This window comes from Esox lucius, chromosome 19 (genome assembly GCF_011004845.1).
Source record: "Esox lucius isolate fEsoLuc1 chromosome 19, fEsoLuc1.pri, whole genome shotgun sequence".
NCBI classification, from domain to species: domain Eukaryota; kingdom Metazoa; phylum Chordata; class Actinopteri; order Esociformes; family Esocidae; genus Esox; species Esox lucius.
Window position 1 is genome coordinate 15,207,730 of NC_047587.1, and position 15,107 is coordinate 15,222,836.

The 15,107-nt window shown below is 46.8% G+C and overlaps 1 protein-coding gene across 1 annotated transcript; it reads left to right on the top strand.

Moving 5' to 3' along the window:
- The first annotated feature begins 2,899 nt into the window (after positions 1 to 2,899).
- Positions 2,900 to 15,069, top strand: fan1 (FANCD2 and FANCI associated nuclease 1). Its single transcript, XM_010883694.4, has 14 exons — positions 2,900 to 3,319; positions 3,449 to 5,037; positions 6,423 to 6,563; positions 6,776 to 6,977; positions 7,298 to 7,531; positions 8,666 to 8,797; positions 9,558 to 9,666; positions 9,835 to 9,954; positions 10,400 to 10,564; positions 10,849 to 11,008; positions 13,317 to 13,420; positions 13,640 to 13,834; positions 14,231 to 14,359; positions 14,639 to 15,069. Exons 2-14 carry the CDS (start codon positions 3,549 to 3,551, stop codon positions 14,774 to 14,776), a joined length of 3,318 nt encoding a protein of 1,105 aa, XP_010881996.2. The 5' UTR covers positions 2,900 to 3,319; positions 3,449 to 3,548; the 3' UTR covers positions 14,777 to 15,069.
- The last annotated feature ends 38 nt before the right edge of the window (positions 15,070 to 15,107 follow it).

A 15,107-nucleotide genomic window follows, 5' to 3' on the forward strand; every position in this document is an offset into this window, starting at 1 on the left:
TGCACCACCACCTCCCCAGTCTTCTCCTGCCTCACCACCTCCCCAGTCTCCTCCTGCCCCTCCAACTCCCCAGTCACCTCCTGCCCCTCTACCTCCCCAGTCTCCTTTTCCCCCTTCTCCACCTCCCCAGTCTCCTTCTCCCCCTCCACCTCCCCAGTCTCCTCCTGCCCCTCCACCTCCCCAGTTTCCTCCTGCTCCTCCACCTCCCCAGTCTCCTTCTCCCCCTCCACCTCCACTCTCTCCTCGTTTCCAGCTTTGCAGGTCTGGTGTGGAATATCTCTGAACTGATGGTGATACGCAGGGGAGGTACAGAGATCGGTGCTGGTCTTCTGTCGTAGGGTACTGCCCCTGGACATCTGCTCATGCCCAGGTCCGTCCGCTGGCCTGGGGACTGGATGTTGTCCGGTGATATTTCTACCCCCCTCTATGCTGCCCTCCAGATAGTTAATATCCTCACCTTCTACATAGGGGCCATCCTCATATTCCACATAGGTTCCGTCTTCCAGTCTCACGTAGGTTCCGTCTTCGTGTTCTATGTAGGCTCCGTCTTCATACTCCTCATAGGTTCCGTCTTTGTGTTCTATGTAGGCTCCATCTTCACACTCCACGTAGGTCCCGTCCTCGCGTTCTATGTAAGTTCTGCCCTCACATGCCACATAGGTGCCGTCTTGGAGTTTCTTGTAGGTTCCGTCTTCGTGTTCCACGTAGAGGCCATCCTCACCCTCTACGCAGCTGTCTCCCGGGGGATCAGGGTGGCGTGTGGAGTACCTCACCTCCATGCCGCGGGCATCCGTGTGAAGGAGCACACGATCAACATCTTGCTCCAAACCCTCCCTGTCTGAACCCACGTTGTCGTACTCTGAGCAACTGTCCTCCTCCTCATCCTCTTCCTCGTCTTCATCCATGCTGTCGGGACCAGTGGTGTCACTGGGCTGGTTCAAAGACGACACGCTAGCAGCGACGGTGCTGTGGACCAGTGAATTGGAGGGAACTTCGGGGCGTGGCTGGTTACGACCGGCAAGGACAAGGGACGGTGTGACTGCCCTGGTCCGGCTCTTTTGACCAAATGGGGAGTCGGAGGCAGGCCCGGTGCAGGGTCTTGACCTGGGGCGTGGTCCAGGGCTCGTGGGACTCTCTCTGTGTTGCGGCTGGGGTTGGCAGGGCAATGCAGGGGTTGGGTGGGCCAGTGTATCATCATCGGGTACAGGGGTCCGGTCGTCGTTGTTATTGTCCAGCTCCTTATTGCCGGGGCTCCGAAGGTTCAGAGATAGGCCCTCATTTGGAGACCTGTTGTGAGGTTCTTCAGTGGGATCTCTGCTGCTTAGATCCTTGGGACTGTCATCACTGGGGTCCTTTGTTGATCTGGAGCCAGGGCAAGGCGGAGTGCTTGGGGCCAATATCCTCTTAATAGTCCCTGGTCTCTTATCCATTAATCCAGCGAGGCCCGGGCAAGACGAAGGACTGGGCCTCAGGATTCTGGTGATCTTCCCTGGCTTCTTCCCATAAGCCATGGCTCACGCTGGCCCTCAATCCCCCCCAATCACAATTTCCTCAGTCCTACAATAAACAGACTTATGGTCAAATTATATTTCAGCTTACTGGGAAAATCTATAATTGTAGCATCATATATAAGCCCACTAGTTCTATTAACAAAGCTATTGAGGATGTAAGGACATCCAGGCAATTAAGTGAGCTGAAACCAGATCATTTATTCTTCTAAAACTGCGTCACTACAAACCTGCGTTCAATAATACCCGCCAAGCACACACACATACACACACCTAAAAATGAACTGTCCTGTGCAAGTATAATCGCACTACAATCTTTTTTATTGAGCACCGCTGATGCTTAAAGACGTTTATTTAAGTTCTCGAGTGGGATCATTCCATTGAACATTGCAGATACCGTTAATTAGATGATAAACGAATACGCCAAACTTTTGCCGCAACTGCAGGGGTAGTGTTGTTAGACAACATGTGCTAACCGCCAGGACAGGGACAAGCGCGCAGTCGCTCAGACTATTTTGTTAAATCGGTTCTTCTCTTTCTCGCACTCAGCATTTTCATCCTGCCTCTCTCCCATTAAACGTAGAGATGGGTTTTTCCTCTACTCTCTGAAAACGGTTAGGCTATTTGTCACATTGAGCTGAGCCTTGTAAATCTATAGCCGACAGCCAAACCATTAAAGGCACAATTAACAACGACCTTGATTTGAATGATTTATCATTGAGACTGCACCACGCTGGTCTTGTGTTATCATGTGTGATCTGTCTGCGTGTGTGTTTCATGATTCCAACAGTGTGCCATACAGTAAGATTGAATTGTATCAATAGGGTCCTCAGATGGAGGGGTCGCAAGCTGAATACATCTCGTATTAAGCGGATAATCGTATAAAAAATAACAACATCCGACTTACCAGCATCGACTGGTGATGAGGATCGTGGCTCCTTTTAAACGCTTGCCTCTGTCCGGATCAGAGATTTGCCTTACACACCCCGGAATCTGGTGAATTTTGGAAGAATGGGGTAAGCAGCCCAGGAACGTGAGTAAGGAATACACCACCTCTATTCTCTCCTCATCCTCTTTTCACCCGGCCATATGACAGCACCCCGAGGAAATGGTCTGGTCCATCTGATCTTATTAAAATGATCCTTCATGAGTCTTAAACGATATCAATTCAGTGTGCTTGTCTTATTACAGAACACTATATAATTGAGTTTTTCTTGATGCCAAATACCATTGTTACCGATTATCAGATATACATCATATTTGTTATTTTATTCTTTTAACGGCATATATTTATTAAGATGTGGGTAGTTGTAGTGACCTAAAGTGTTAAGAGCCTAACACTTATCTTAAAAAGTTTTCTGGGGTTTATGTTGTGTTATTATTTTGTGAAAGCTCACAATTAGCCCAATCATTTTTTAAATAATCAATATCGATGTAATCTATTACTTTAGTCTACTGGAGACTCGCCTGTGACATCGTTTCTCGATTGCTCTGGCCTTGAGCGCGAACTCGGCTGATCAGAACCAACCCAGCTCTATGATAATGGAACATTTTATAATTTATCGTCCGAAATTATGGTAATCACACTGTAAATATCTACAGTTTTGCCTGTGAAAGTAACGTTTGATGGGATACCAAAGAACAAGTAAAATAACGTTAGCGAGCTAGCTAGCTAACTCCGGTTCTTGAAGGTTTTGGGCAATCGCGGTCGTGGGCTTTTGCAAGATCTGATACACAGTGGGACCGGTCAGTTCGTGTCGTGAAGACGAAGAATTTATGGTGACAGAGTGGTACTAAGATGCATCAGCTATGTAAGTGGTGGTTACATAGTTGCTCAATTTCCACATGACATCAATGTCCAAAAAATAACTCGCACAGTAGTTAGAAAGGTGCCTGCGGTGTGAAGTGTAACCATTATTTTCTCTCCTCTGACAATATAGGCGGATCTACGTAAGAAGGTCACTCAACACGCAGAATGGAATATTTGCCTAGCTTTATTTTTGTCAAAACGTGACAGCACGAGTTACTTGAAGCATCACCATGGCTGACAAAAGACACACATCCAAACATCTGAAAAGCCTCTCTATAACCAAGAGGAAAGGATCTGGAGTTGTTGTTAAAGGCATGAAGAAAGGTACCATTGCAAGTTCTGGCACAGCCTCCATCGCCTCGTTCTTTACCAATTCCCCGCCACCTAAACTGGCGTGCCCTCTCTGTGGCCAACTTGTGCCACGTTTCAGAATAAACCAACACATAGACTCACAGTGTCAGATATTTCACAGAGAAAATGATATCATCGGTAACGACGCAGCTACTACCTCTTCACCCAGTAACATTGAAGCTGCCTCAGCCAAAAAGGGAACAACTTCGACATCGGTTCACTCTCCTCCTAGAAATGTCAAGAAGGTCTGTCGTTCAGGCACAGAACCTTCTTCTCCGAACGAGACAAAGTGGCAGCGTGAGGCCATCACCACAAGCCCATACTTTAAAAAGGAGAATGCCCCTTCTCCTCAGCAGGTAACCAGATCCATAGAGATGGACGGTGCATCTGTAGTCAGGACCATTAACTTGGGTAGCAGCCTGTCATCGAAGCTCTCTAGGAGGGGCCGGAAGCCAAACCTAAAGGGATCAAAGTCGCAGGTTGATGACATCATCACCATCCAGGACTCCCCGGAGAGGGGGTCAGAAAGAAGCTCTGAGGAACTGGGCAGCTCTCAGAAGGAGAACCACCTCCCTCAGATGGCGTCAGACGACCAGAAGAAAACAGTCGTAGTGGAGTGTCATAGGAGTGCATCCGCAGAACCAACTTGGGTCGAAGGAAGACAAGATTCTTTAGAACACAAAGAACCAAAATCGGATTCCAAATTAGAATGCTTGTCCCCAGTGATTGCCCTGGTTCCCCCTTCATCTTCTTCAACCCGACTGAGAAAAAGGAAGAAGAGAGGGGAAGCTGAGGCATCCAGTGATTGTTTGTCTGTTCCAAAACAGAGGATGTCTACCCGCAGCAAGAAAGGCAGATATGAGAAGAATACTGGTGAAACAGATGTGGTCCCCCTTGCCAGAAACAATCGTCTTAAGTCAGCTGTTGATGAGCAAGAATCTTCATCTGACAAGCAACATAAAGCATCAGAATCTCCAGCTGGTTCCAGTAACACTGTGTTGAATGACAACAGCTCGGATAACATTAAAACAGAATCTGGTGGTCTGAGGGCTGTTTACATTTCTAATAATTATTTTCCTATGCTCAAGGGTACTTATGATGAAAGCTCAACAGGAAATATAAGACACAAAGCAGATTCCACAGAGAGGACTGGAACTGTCGATGGGCTGAGAGATTTAGGTGGTGCCGACAAAATAACTGAAATGGGAGAAGCAGAGAGCAGTACCACAGATTCGGAAACAGCAGGGTTATCTTACTACCTGCGAAACTTCCTGACAGTCCTGGAGGCGGTCCTGGAGAATGAAGATGACTGCATGCTGTTCAACCCAGAGGACCTTTCAGCCATACACAAGTTTAAGTGTCTGTCAGGTGGGGACAACGGAACAGAAACGTTTATTTCCCATGACTGCCTATGACACGTGTTATGTAACCACTGCAAAGGCTTGATACACCTGTAAATATTGTAACAGGGAGAGACATGTTGTGGCTGTTCGGATCCCTGGACGTAGTAGATTTAGAGTCAAACCTCTCTGGGGGTGGCTTTGTCACCTCTGGTGGTTGTCAGGGAGGAACGGGTTTAGGCGGCCTCTCCATCCTTCTTCTCCTGTCTTTCTCCTACTGCCCTGCCTCCCATGTTGGGGCGCAGCCAACATTGGGGGTGTCATGGCATGTGGTCACACCTTTGGTCTGGCTTCCCTGAGCTGCAGCATTTCCATGTTGATTTTGACAAACTGAAGTGTGTATTAAATCAGCGCAACTTCAGGACAGTCAAATGACAGCCTTCTGCCGTAGTAACATCAGACACATTTCTTGACAATGTTGTAGTCTGTGGGAAAGAAAACAGTGCTGCCATTTTGTGAACTCTGCTGAGGGAGAACGTTGTTCTTCTCTCCTCCATTAAGCTCCCTCCAATCCCCTTGATCCTTTCTGTAACCAGACCAGTAATTTGCTTCGTTGCTGAGGCAATGTGTCGGCAGCTCTGCTTACTGCTGCGCTGGCAGAACAGGAACCGGCCGACGCAATGGCCTGTTTGCCTTTCAAAATGATATATGGCCTAATAACACATACAGGGACGCAATAGCAGCCAATTGGCTTTAGTAAAATGGAACGGAATAATTTAAAAAGTAAAATTACCTGAGGAAGAGATCAACCAGAAAGTTTCCACCCACCTTATTTACTCCTCAGATATCTGCTTTAATTGGTAGTCATTAACCTCTAATGCCGCAGATACGTTGCTATAGATACACCCTGTCTACAGTTTGTCTTAATTTAATTTTATACCTCACCTTTCACATTTGTGATGGTTATCTGTTGGTTCTTGAAGAATGAAACTCATGAATGCTGCATGAACTCCAGCTTCAAAACATGGTTGAAATTGTAATTTTAATATGGTTGGTCAGTCCTTGCATCCATAATTCTGTCTGTAAATGTAATTGTGGTTACATTTCTCCATTTCTATCCTTCAGCTTCTTTAAGAGCAATGTAACATAAAGCCATCGAGTCGTGGCTCAAGTCTGCTAAAGTTTAAGAAACAAAATATGGATTATAATGTTCTTGTCAGTAGAGTCCTTCTGGGGCATGAAACCATCTAACATGAAGTTGTGAAGCAGTAAAATGGAGCTTCAACCCAAATGCTAGCCACTTTGTATACTTAAACCAAAAATAGAGTTTGTACGGTGTAGAACGTGTTGACTTAGTGTCTGTATAGTGAAGTGGACAACTTGCCAATTTGCCATCATTCCTTCCCCTTATAGTGCCTGGTCAGAAGCTGTATGTGAGACTTTTCCAGAGAAAGCTGAAGTGGCTCCAGGTGAACAAGCTAGTTTATCCTGAGATTAGCACGGAACTGGGTCCGGTAACACGGGAGCTGGTAGAAGGAGGCTTCTTGCAGACAGGTAAACAAATGGAGTTACATGGTGTTATGCTAAATGCTAAAACAATTAAGGCCCAGGACACTGCTGAGGTCCGTGTGTTGTTTTTCACATCTATAAAAATGGTGAACGTGCCAGATTGTGTGTGCGCGTGCGTGCGCATGCGCGTCTTTGAATGTTTTGGATAACCTAACCTCTCGGGCCACCATCTTAGTCTGTATGTGTTACTAATACAGAAACGGACCTCCAAGAACTTGGAGAAGTGTTGGACCTGCTACCAGCCCCGGAGCTTCGGAGCCTGGCTAAAACCTTCCACCTGGGGGGATCCGGCACCCAGAAACAGCAGCTGGCAGAGGGGCTCCTGAAGCTCAGCAGACAGAGGTCTATGTTCACCCGGGCCCCTGGACACAACAGCATCGGGGCCGTCATCCTCAGGAGGTGATGGATTCAAAGATTCTAGGGTTGTCTCTAATTGACTCGTCCACAAAATTATACTGATGGCTAAACTGGATTGGCCATAAGTATAAAAACTGTACTAAACATTTTAATGTCCCATACCCTAACCCCAAAGCGTGTTTTTACTGGGTGAGTGGGTTCCAGTATAAACCCGACTCTAGCAACATATTTTCATGGAAGTCATAAAATGTGGAGGCGGAGGTTCCAAATGGAGGAAGGAGAGCCGGCCAGGTGTGGGTGGCTGTGTGCTCCAAAAGCCCCCGGTCAAACTCCTACAGTAACAGCACCTCCCCTCCCCGCAGGGCCAAGCAGCTAGCTGGCTCCTGTGTTCGTCTGCAGCGCCCCCCCCGGGCAGTCTTCTCCCGGGTCCTCCTCCTTTTCTCCCTGACGGACGGGCTGGAGGAGGAGGAGTCAACCGCTGGGGGGCAGGGCCAGCTCTACACTATCCTACTGGTCAACTCTGGCCGGCTCTCCTTCCCCTCCTACACCGTACAGCGCGCCGCCAAACTGTTCCAGGACAGAGAGGACCTCATCAGGTTAGAGGGATGGGGTGTCTCTGTGTGTTCAGACTCCACTAACCGGTTCAGATTTGACAAGAAATCTCAGCAATGATAGTAAATCAAGAAGAATTTGCTTGTCTCGAGGGGAGTTTTTTATTTATTTCTAGTTTAGGGTATTTCTAGTTGTGTGTACACTCGCCTGACTGCTGGTCAGCTAATGCAGGGGACATTTGTTGGTTTTAATTGACATTTACAGTGACATGACTTAATCACCAGACGCTCTAATCTAGGCAGTCTTCCAATTAGTACAGTGATCTTAAGATAGCTTGGTTGGACGACCACACAACACAAATAAGTTTAACTCAGAAGTAGCTGTCAAAATAGTGTCATGGGTTGAAATGGTCACGAAGATATGAGACAGGAAACAGAGTGGTTGTTACTGGCTAACCCTATACGTACTGCTATCAACGGGGAACGATTAGGTTCCCCTCACGGCCAGCCTTTACCACCCCGTCCTCAAGCTCAGTGCTGTGTTTCCGGAGGAGTTGTCACTCTGCGTCCTCCTGTTCCCTGTGCTAGTTCCATGCTCAATCGAGCACCTGAGCTGCACCTTAGAGGGAGAGAACACAGTAGTCAATGGGCTCAGGTGTAATATGGGGGCCGCAATGAGTACCTGTCCCCTGGGGAGGGTTCTGTTGTACCCCTTCCCCTGGCTGGTCACTGAACCCTCACAATAGTCAGAGGTAGAAGGAAGAGAAATTAAGAAAGTCACTCCAGTTACATGTTGTTTCTTCTGACAAGACATATTCCTCTTGGCAGACGGATTCCTTCATAACAACGTGTGTGTTCTGTTGTAGTTATGTATGAAAATGGGATGGGTATTGAACCCACAACCTCTCAGATGGAACCAGTCATCCTGTCATTTTTTTTTTCAAGCTATTTACTCTGAAATTAAACATTCTCACTCTCCTTAATTTCCCTCCAGACATCCTAAGATGCCTGGTCCTGTTTTGACCTGTCCTGTCCTAACTAGTCTTAACATGTCCTGTCCTAACTAGTCTTAACATGTCCTGTCCTAACTGGTCTTATACTGTTTGTCTAGTTAGTCTGATCCTGTCCTAACTAGTCTTATCCTATCCTAACTGGTCTTGACCTGTCTTGTTCTGTCAGGTATGAGGGAGCCATGCGGTCTCTGCAGGAGGTGGTTGTAGCTATGCAGACTGGCCACTGGGACGATGCTGTGGAACTTTACACTGCAGCCAAGACTACCTGGAAGGAGCTGAGACAGACAGTTAACTTCAGGTACAGAAGCTAAAACCGACAGGTACAGGAGCTGAGGGAGACAGACAGGTACAGGTGAGAGAGACCGGTACAGGAGGTGGGACAGACAGGTACAGATGAGAGAGACAGGTACAGGAGCTGAGACAGACAGGTACAGATGAGAGAGACAGGTACAGGAGACTAGACAGACGGGCACAGGAGATGAGGCAGAGAGACAGGTACAGGAGCTGAGACAGAAAGGTACAGATGAGAGATACAGGTACAGGAGTTGAGGCAGACAGAAAGATACAGGAGCTGAGACCGACAGATGGACAGACAGGTACAGGAGCTGAGACTGAAAGGTACAGGAGATGAGGAAGACAGACAGGTACAGATGAGACAGACAGACAGTGGGGACCACGGGAAAATTGTATTCATAATTTTAAATATTGTATTTACCATGCTGTCTCACATTGGCCTTCCAAAAGCATTAAATATTATCAAGACAATTTCACACCATAACCTCTTGACTATATCTGACTAAAGGTTCGAATTAGGTTTAAGGTTTGAATAAGGCATGGAATTAGGGCTAGGTGTAGGCATTAATGGTTAGGTTTAGGAGTTAGGATTAAGTTTGTTTCATGTGTGAATGGTACTGTTTGGTTATTGAGCCTAGGGTTAGAGGTTAGTTAAAATAGTTATTTTCAATGGTGCTAAATTGCAGGTCCTCGCCATTATAGTTAATCCAATGTGTGTTTTTGTGTGTGTGTGTGTGTGTGTGTGTGTTTGTGTGTGTGTGTAGCCACCAGGAGAATCTGCCAGTGTTTCTGCGCTGTTTCACAACAGGGTGGGCCTACACACGCATCCTGTCCAGGGGAGTGGAGATACTACAGAGGCTGCACCGCTACCAGGTGAGAAGAGCGCGTGCACACACACTGGTGAAGTTAGTCAATACGTATCCGATGACTGCATACACACAGACACAAACATCAATAGTACACAGTCACATCAAGTAAGTGTTGATTTGCCGGTTTGGTTCAAACTGTGATCCAGTCTTCTATTGATTGGTTGCGTTCCAGGAAGCAGTGGATGAGTTGCGCTCGCTTTTGGCCCAGTCATTCTACTGTCCTGACAGCAGGGGGCGGTGGTGGGACCGACTGGCACTCAACCTGCAGCAGCACCTCAAACTACCTGAGCAGGTAAGTCAGCAACACAGCCTCCCAGTTACCAGGGACCTTCCTCTTCCAGAGCAGGTTCCAGGGACCTTCCTCCACCCGTACGAGGGACCTTCCTCCACCCAGTGGTACCCAACCTGAGGTATTACGACTCCTAGGGGTACTTGAGAAGATCATAGAATGTAGGTTCACTGGTAAAATACACAGAAGTTTGTACTTCAGGGCCACTCCTGCCAGAGCAAAATTGACAAACAGTTGGTGGTACAATAACTGAAAAAAAAGTTGGCCTCCATCGACTTTGATTGAATTGCTGGGACTGTGGCACTGGATCTCGTTTGGTTCGGTCGATATTTGGGGGGTTTGCATTTATCGGCGAAAACGTGTATTTGACACAATTGAGTGAAACATAATCAAATTGAGCTTAACTACATTTGGGACTTAAAGGAAGGTTGCCCTGTATCCCTGCCAGGCTATCAGCTCCATCAGAGACGGTCTGTCCGACCCTCTGGTGAGGACGGGTCACCGGCTGTCACTCCACCAGAGAGCCTGTAGGATGAAGGAGTCCCCCAGCCTGAGGAAGTACTGCCCCCTGCTCAGTGAACTGCCCACTGTCCATGTCAACGATGTCACTCACGTGAGTCGCTTCCTCGACCTAAAAAAACTAGATGACTGTAATTATTTTAGCATTTTTCTTTTCTCTTCCACATATATTGCATTGAGGCACTTAAATTGCATTCAGAGATGGTTAAATTCTAAGCGATGATCAAGATTTTTTGTTATTTGTAGTTTTGTAATTCAATAAATGTGTCCTGTTCACTAAATATAATGGTGGGTAAACTGAGTTTCCTTGAGCTCCACCACATCCCCGGACTGGTATATATTTTCACCAATTTAAATGTTTATCCCTGTGTCTACTAGGTGACTATCCGGGGGCAGTTGTTCCCCCATGAGGGTGGGAAAGGGAAAAATGTGTTCCTCCTGCCCGCTGAGGGGAGGGAAGAGGGGGGCGGCTCTATGGTGATGTGTTCTGTGGAAGAGCTGTCCCTGGCACACTACCGACGGCAGGGCTACAACCAGGGTACGCCATTAAACTTCGCTTCAGGTGTCACTGATTTTGGAGAGGACATAGAATGCATCTTTTGATTCATCCTCCAGAAGCTTTACCAGTTACAAAATAGAATTGAAAACAGCGAGTTCAGTGAAGTTCTAGCAAAGTTCTCGCGTTTGCTGCATTTAGCTGTTTTCACAAACTGAATTCGAGGACCCTCCCAGTATCCTTGCTGGGAAGAGTTAATGCCATTAAAATGGTTTTCCTCCCACAATTGCTTTATTTTAGCTGTTTATTCAGAATATTCCCACATTCATATCTAAGTCCATTATACACTCACCTAAAGGATTATTAGGAACACCTGTTCAATTTCTCATTAATGCAATTATCTAATCAACCAATCACATGGCAGTTGCTTCAATGCATTTAGGGGTGTGGTCCTGGTCAAGACAATCTCCTGAACTCCAAACTGAATGTCAGAATGGGAAAGAAAGGTGATTTAAGCAATTTTGAGCATGGCTGTTGGTGCCAGACGGGCCGGTCTGAGTATTTCACAATCTGCTCAGTTACTGGGATTTTCACGCACAACCATTTCTAGGGTTTACAAAGGATGGTGTGAAAAGGGAAAAACATCCAGTATGCGGCAGTCCTGTGGGCGAAAATGCCTTGTTGATGCTAGAGGTCAGAGGAGAATGGGCCGACTGATTCAAGCTGATAGAAGAGCAACTTTGACTGAAATAACCATTCGTTACAACTGAGGTATGCAGCAAAGCATTTGTGAAGCCACAACACGCACAACCTTGAGGCGGATGGGCTACAACAGCAGAAGACCCCACCGGGTACTACTCATCTCCACTACAAATAGGAAAAAGAGGCTACAATTTGCACAAGCTCACCAAAATTGGACAGTTGAAGACTGGAAGAATGTTGCCTGGTCTGATGAGTCTCGATTTCTGTTGAGACATTCAGATGGTAGAGTCAGAATTTGGCGTAAACAGAATGAGAACATGGATCCATCATGCCTTGTTACCACTGTGCAGGCTGGTGGTGGAGCTGTAATGGTGTGGGGGATGTTTTCTTGGTACACTTTAGGCCCCTTAGTGCCAATTTGGCATCTGAGCATTGTTTCTGACCATGTCCATCCCTTAATGACCACCATGTACCCATCATCTGATGGCTACTTCCAGCAGGATAATGCACCATGTCACAAAGCTCGAATAATTTCAAATTGGTTTCTTGAACATGACAATGAGTTCACAGTACTGAAATGGCCCCCACAGTCACCAGATCTCAACCCAATAGAGCATCTTTGGGATGTGGTGGAACGGGAGCTTTGTGCCCTGGATGTGCATCCTACAAATCTCCATCAACTGCAAGATGCTATCCTATCAATATGGGCCAACATTTCTAAAGAATGCTTTCAGCACCTTGTTGAATCAATGCCACTTAGAATTAAGGCAGTTCTGAAGGCGAAAGGGGGTCAAACACAGTATTAGAATGGTGTTCCTTATAATCCTTTAGGTGAGTGTATAAGCGACTGGGCTTCATCATCAACACATTCGTCAAGGACCATGAAGCAGCCCTGTCACTCCAAGAATGGAGGGTGAACTTGCTCTCCCCCGTTGGGGGGGGCTTAAGTCTGCGGGGTCGTCTCGTTTTAGCCAGCCGGCTCAGAATGCAGCATGACAGTTGCCATGTCGTCTCTGTAGGCACATGATCACGTCCCCATGTTGATATGCAGGTTAGAGCCCTGCGCTTTAAAGCTCTGTGCTGTGACCCGCACAGCTGTTGGTCTGCAATCTTTGGGATCCTCTCAGACATACCTGAGACTGCTAGATCAAGACCTGCTGTTGATTGCCATGGGCGTGGTCAGAGTTCCGCCCTTGGTCAGTGGATGTCGAGATACGCCCCTTCCGAACCACATTCAGTGCCCTTCTGGTTTTTGTTACACACTCCTTGCTCAACCAGGAACTCAAAACCGCCAGAAGGAACGTTCCCTACTGTTCTCTACCTCGATTGAGCCCACATGTTCCAGAGCAGTCTCAGGGAGTGGATGGAGCGCAACAAGGCAAGGCAGACATATCCTATTGCTATCATCCCAGAACTGGACAGTTGTGGTCAATAGCACCGCCCTCTGCTGGAGCCCCATCCATAAATCCATAATAAGCATTTATAATTCAATGTTTGTTTTCCCCATAGTTTGTACTTTGTCATCTTTAGAAAAAATGCCTGTTGTTCTCTTGTTATCTCCTGTAAACAATATTTATACCTGAAATATAACTCAAAAAAGCCTACTGATAGATGTCTTATGTTAGAAATATATTTCTTCATTAATTAGGGATCCATGGAGAGGGCTCCACGTTTTCCACCCTCTTTGGTCTTCTGCTGTGGGACATCATCTTCATGAAGGGTATTCCTGACGTCTTCCGAAATCCATACCAGGTAAACATGCTCGCTCACTCTCAGATCACTGCGGTTCACTTAATAAAAGTGTGTCAATAAAAACCTGGCGGTTGTTGATTGAATCTCTAAAGGAATAACATACCCATCCAAAAGCCTAAACCTAACATATTAACTGTCTGTCGTGTAAAATGCTTTGGGTAGTAGTGTTTGCCGGCTGGCATATAATGTTGCTTTCTCGTGCCACCGTCCCTCCCACAGCCCTGCCCACTGGACCTCTTCACAGACTGTTTCTTTAGCAACCGGAGGGAGGCTATTGAAACCCGCGTGCAGGTGCTCCTAGAGGCGTCCAATGAGATGCTGCACAGCCTGCTGGCTGAGGCCTGGACCAATCAGGAGGGGAGGGTGTGTTCACTGGTCAATTGGGAGCGCTTCTCATCGTTGGAGCAGGCACAGGTAGTTACAGTGTGGTGCCAGCAGCTCTGTGGTCGCAGGTTCAAATTCTGCTGGGATCACATGCATAAATCCTAAAAATACACAAAGTACCTCATCTTTAATCTAACAGTATTCCAATTTTCATTACAAAGGCTATTGTGTAATTGCTCCTCTGTGTGTAATAAAAACTTGCTAGTTAGGAACATTGCAGTTATGCTGTTGTAGATCTTATGTAACCCCAGGTTGTTTAACCTAGACTGAGCACTGCGCTTTCAGTGAACAAAAACTGGGTTCTATCTGTTTAACCTGCCTGTGGTTGGTGGCCATGGGTTGTGGGTGCTGTTATTCTGTTTTCACACATAATACACCTGCGAACCCTGTGTGGCTTTAAACCTCTGTGGCCACTCCTCTGCGCAGAGCCTGACATCGTGTCTGGGTGGAGCCTTCCTGGGAGGAATGGTAGCCAGGATGGCGAAGGATTACCGGCACTGCCGAGCAGGCCTACCTGACCTGGTAGTCTGGAACACCTCCAATTACTCCTATAAGGTGAGCACACAGGCAAAGCATTTGGAGTATTAGAACAAAGAAGAACCCCTCAGGTAACCACCAGCCTAATGTGATATAGTAGTAGTTCCAGTAGTATTTCTGGTAGTGGTTGTGGTTGTACAACTTCTAGTTGTAGTTTCGTAGTAGAGATTATAGTACTAGTATAACCTGTTTTTGTAGTTGTCTGATATTAGTTACCAAATTACAGTGAAGTGCATTTTTGTGGTTGTGAATCGACAGTTCCTATGGGCTGTTAAACTGTCTTCTCACCTCTTTCAGCTGGTGGAGGTGAAGGGGCCGAGTGACAGGCTGTCCCAAAAGCAGCAGATCTGGCTGGACGAGCTGCAGAAGCTTGGGGCTGAAGTGGAGGTGTGTCACGTAACCGCCACAGGGGCCAGAGGGGCTCGTCTGGATTAATAAGACCTGTTACATACTGCTGAGCTAAGCCGAGTCTGGTGGACACACATCCCCCGATGATTTTGGCCCTGCGCTGTAAATGACAATATGAAAAGAAACATGCCAGCCCTATAGAAAGCTATCAGCCAAACACGTTCTCGAAATTACGCTTTCTGAACCTAGGACTACAAAGCATTGTTGAGATGAAGATTAAAACCTCTGGGTAGTTTTGTGTCATGCTGTGTAGCTTGAATGTTATGCCGTAGCCTAACGTGTCCACTGAAAGACATTCAAATAAAAACATTTTGATGTCAGGTTGGTACATACAGCACCACATGATTTTGTAAGTACA

Coding starts and splice junctions, on each gene's coding strand:
- fan1 (XM_010883694.4), top strand. CDS start 3,549: ATGGCTGACAAAAGACACACATCCAAACATCTGAAAAGCCTCTCTATA. Junction 10,565..10,848: donor ATGTCAACGATGTCACTCAC/GTGAGTCGCTTC, acceptor TGTGTCTACTAG/GTGACTATCCGGGGGCAGTT. Junction 13,421..13,639: donor TCTTCCGAAATCCATACCAG/GTAAACATGCTC, acceptor TCCCTCCCACAG/CCCTGCCCACTGGACCTCTT.